Source organism: Myotis davidii, unplaced genomic scaffold, assembly GCF_000327345.1.
Source record: "Myotis davidii unplaced genomic scaffold, ASM32734v1 scaffold217, whole genome shotgun sequence".
NCBI lineage: Eukaryota > Metazoa > Chordata > Mammalia > Chiroptera > Vespertilionidae > Myotis > Myotis davidii.
In genome coordinates, this window is record NW_006290034.1 from 9,341,782 (window position 1) to 9,342,276 (window position 495).

The 495-nt window shown below is 52.5% G+C and overlaps 1 protein-coding gene across 1 annotated transcript in view; it reads left to right on the forward strand.

Moving 5' to 3' along the window:
* ATP1A1 (ATPase, Na+/K+ transporting, alpha 1 polypeptide) overlaps positions 1-495 on the forward strand; it is a 33,497-nt gene that overhangs the window by 24,797 nt on the left and 8,205 nt on the right. The window contains exon 12 of the mRNA XM_015563537.1: positions 319-492. Coding sequence (XP_015419023.1) covers positions 319-492 — 174 coding nt within the window. The remainder of the gene's footprint in view (positions 1-318; positions 493-495) is intronic.

Consider the following 495-nt stretch of genomic DNA (forward strand, 5'->3'; position numbering starts at 1 on the left):
AGCTATTCCTTCTCCAAAGCTTTCGTTCCCGTCAGAAGATCATTGGTGTAAACAGATGAGGGTTTGGTTTTTTTTTTTTTTTAGAAAATCTTTTTGGGGAAAGACATGTAAGCAAATTAAAAAGAGCAGACGACTTGGTGAGGTTTTCGCAGGCCTGGTTTTCCTTTCATTCATGTACGTTCCACGAACCCTTCGTGCTGTTCTAAAGCTAGACTTCCACAAACAGTCCCAGCTAGACACACAGGGACGGGTGGACGTGTGAGCATCGCTGCTGCTGCTCCGTCCCCAGCCCTCACCGCTCCCTGCCCCTCCCTGCAGGTTTCTGCCACCTCCTCCTGCCGGACGAACAGTTCCCCGAAGGCTTCCAGTTCGACACAGATGATTTGAATTTCCCTGTGGAAAACCTCTGCTTTGTGGGGCTCATCTCCATGATCGACCCACCCCGGGCTGCTGTCCCCGATGCCGTGGGCAAGTGCCGGAGCGCCGGGATCAAGG